Source organism: Acanthisitta chloris, unplaced genomic scaffold (genome assembly GCF_000695815.1).
Source record: "Acanthisitta chloris isolate BGI_N310 unplaced genomic scaffold, ASM69581v1 scaffold40190, whole genome shotgun sequence".
Taxonomy (NCBI): Eukaryota; Metazoa; Chordata; class Aves; order Passeriformes; family Acanthisittidae; genus Acanthisitta; species Acanthisitta chloris.
Genome location: NW_008652925.1, coordinates 287 through 573, shown reverse-complemented (window position 1 = coordinate 573; position 287 = coordinate 287). Strand labels below are relative to the sequence as shown.

Genomic DNA, 287 nt, shown 5'->3' with positions numbered 1-287 from the left:
TGTTTATTCCCCCCAAGCAACAGCAACGAGTGACAACCACCTCCCCCCTCAGGAGGAATCTGTTCCCCTCGGGGTGGAGGTTCCCCCTTTCCCTTGGGGGGGTCCCATCACCCCCTTTTCCCCCTTTTTTTTGCCCCCCCAGATCCCCCTCCGAATCTTCCCTACTTCGTGGGTCGCTCTCGGCTGCACAACCTCCCCGTGTACCTACACCTGCGCAAGGGCAACCAGCGGCTGACGATGCTGCGCCGCGTCCAGGGGGACATCTGGGTGAGTGGGGGGTCCCATCG

At 62.7% G+C, this 287-nt stretch overlaps 1 protein-coding gene across 1 annotated transcript in view; it reads left to right on the top strand.

Moving 5' to 3' along the window:
* Positions 1–142: 142 nt before the first annotated feature.
* The window catches only part of MRPL49 (mitochondrial ribosomal protein L49), a gene marked incomplete at its 5' end in the record, with an annotated part of 343 nt that continues 198 nt past the window's right edge, over positions 143–287 (top strand). Inside the window, one exon of the mRNA XM_009078841.1 lies at positions 143–267. Coding sequence (XP_009077089.1) covers positions 143–267 — 125 coding nt within the window. The remainder of the gene's footprint in view (positions 268–287) is intronic.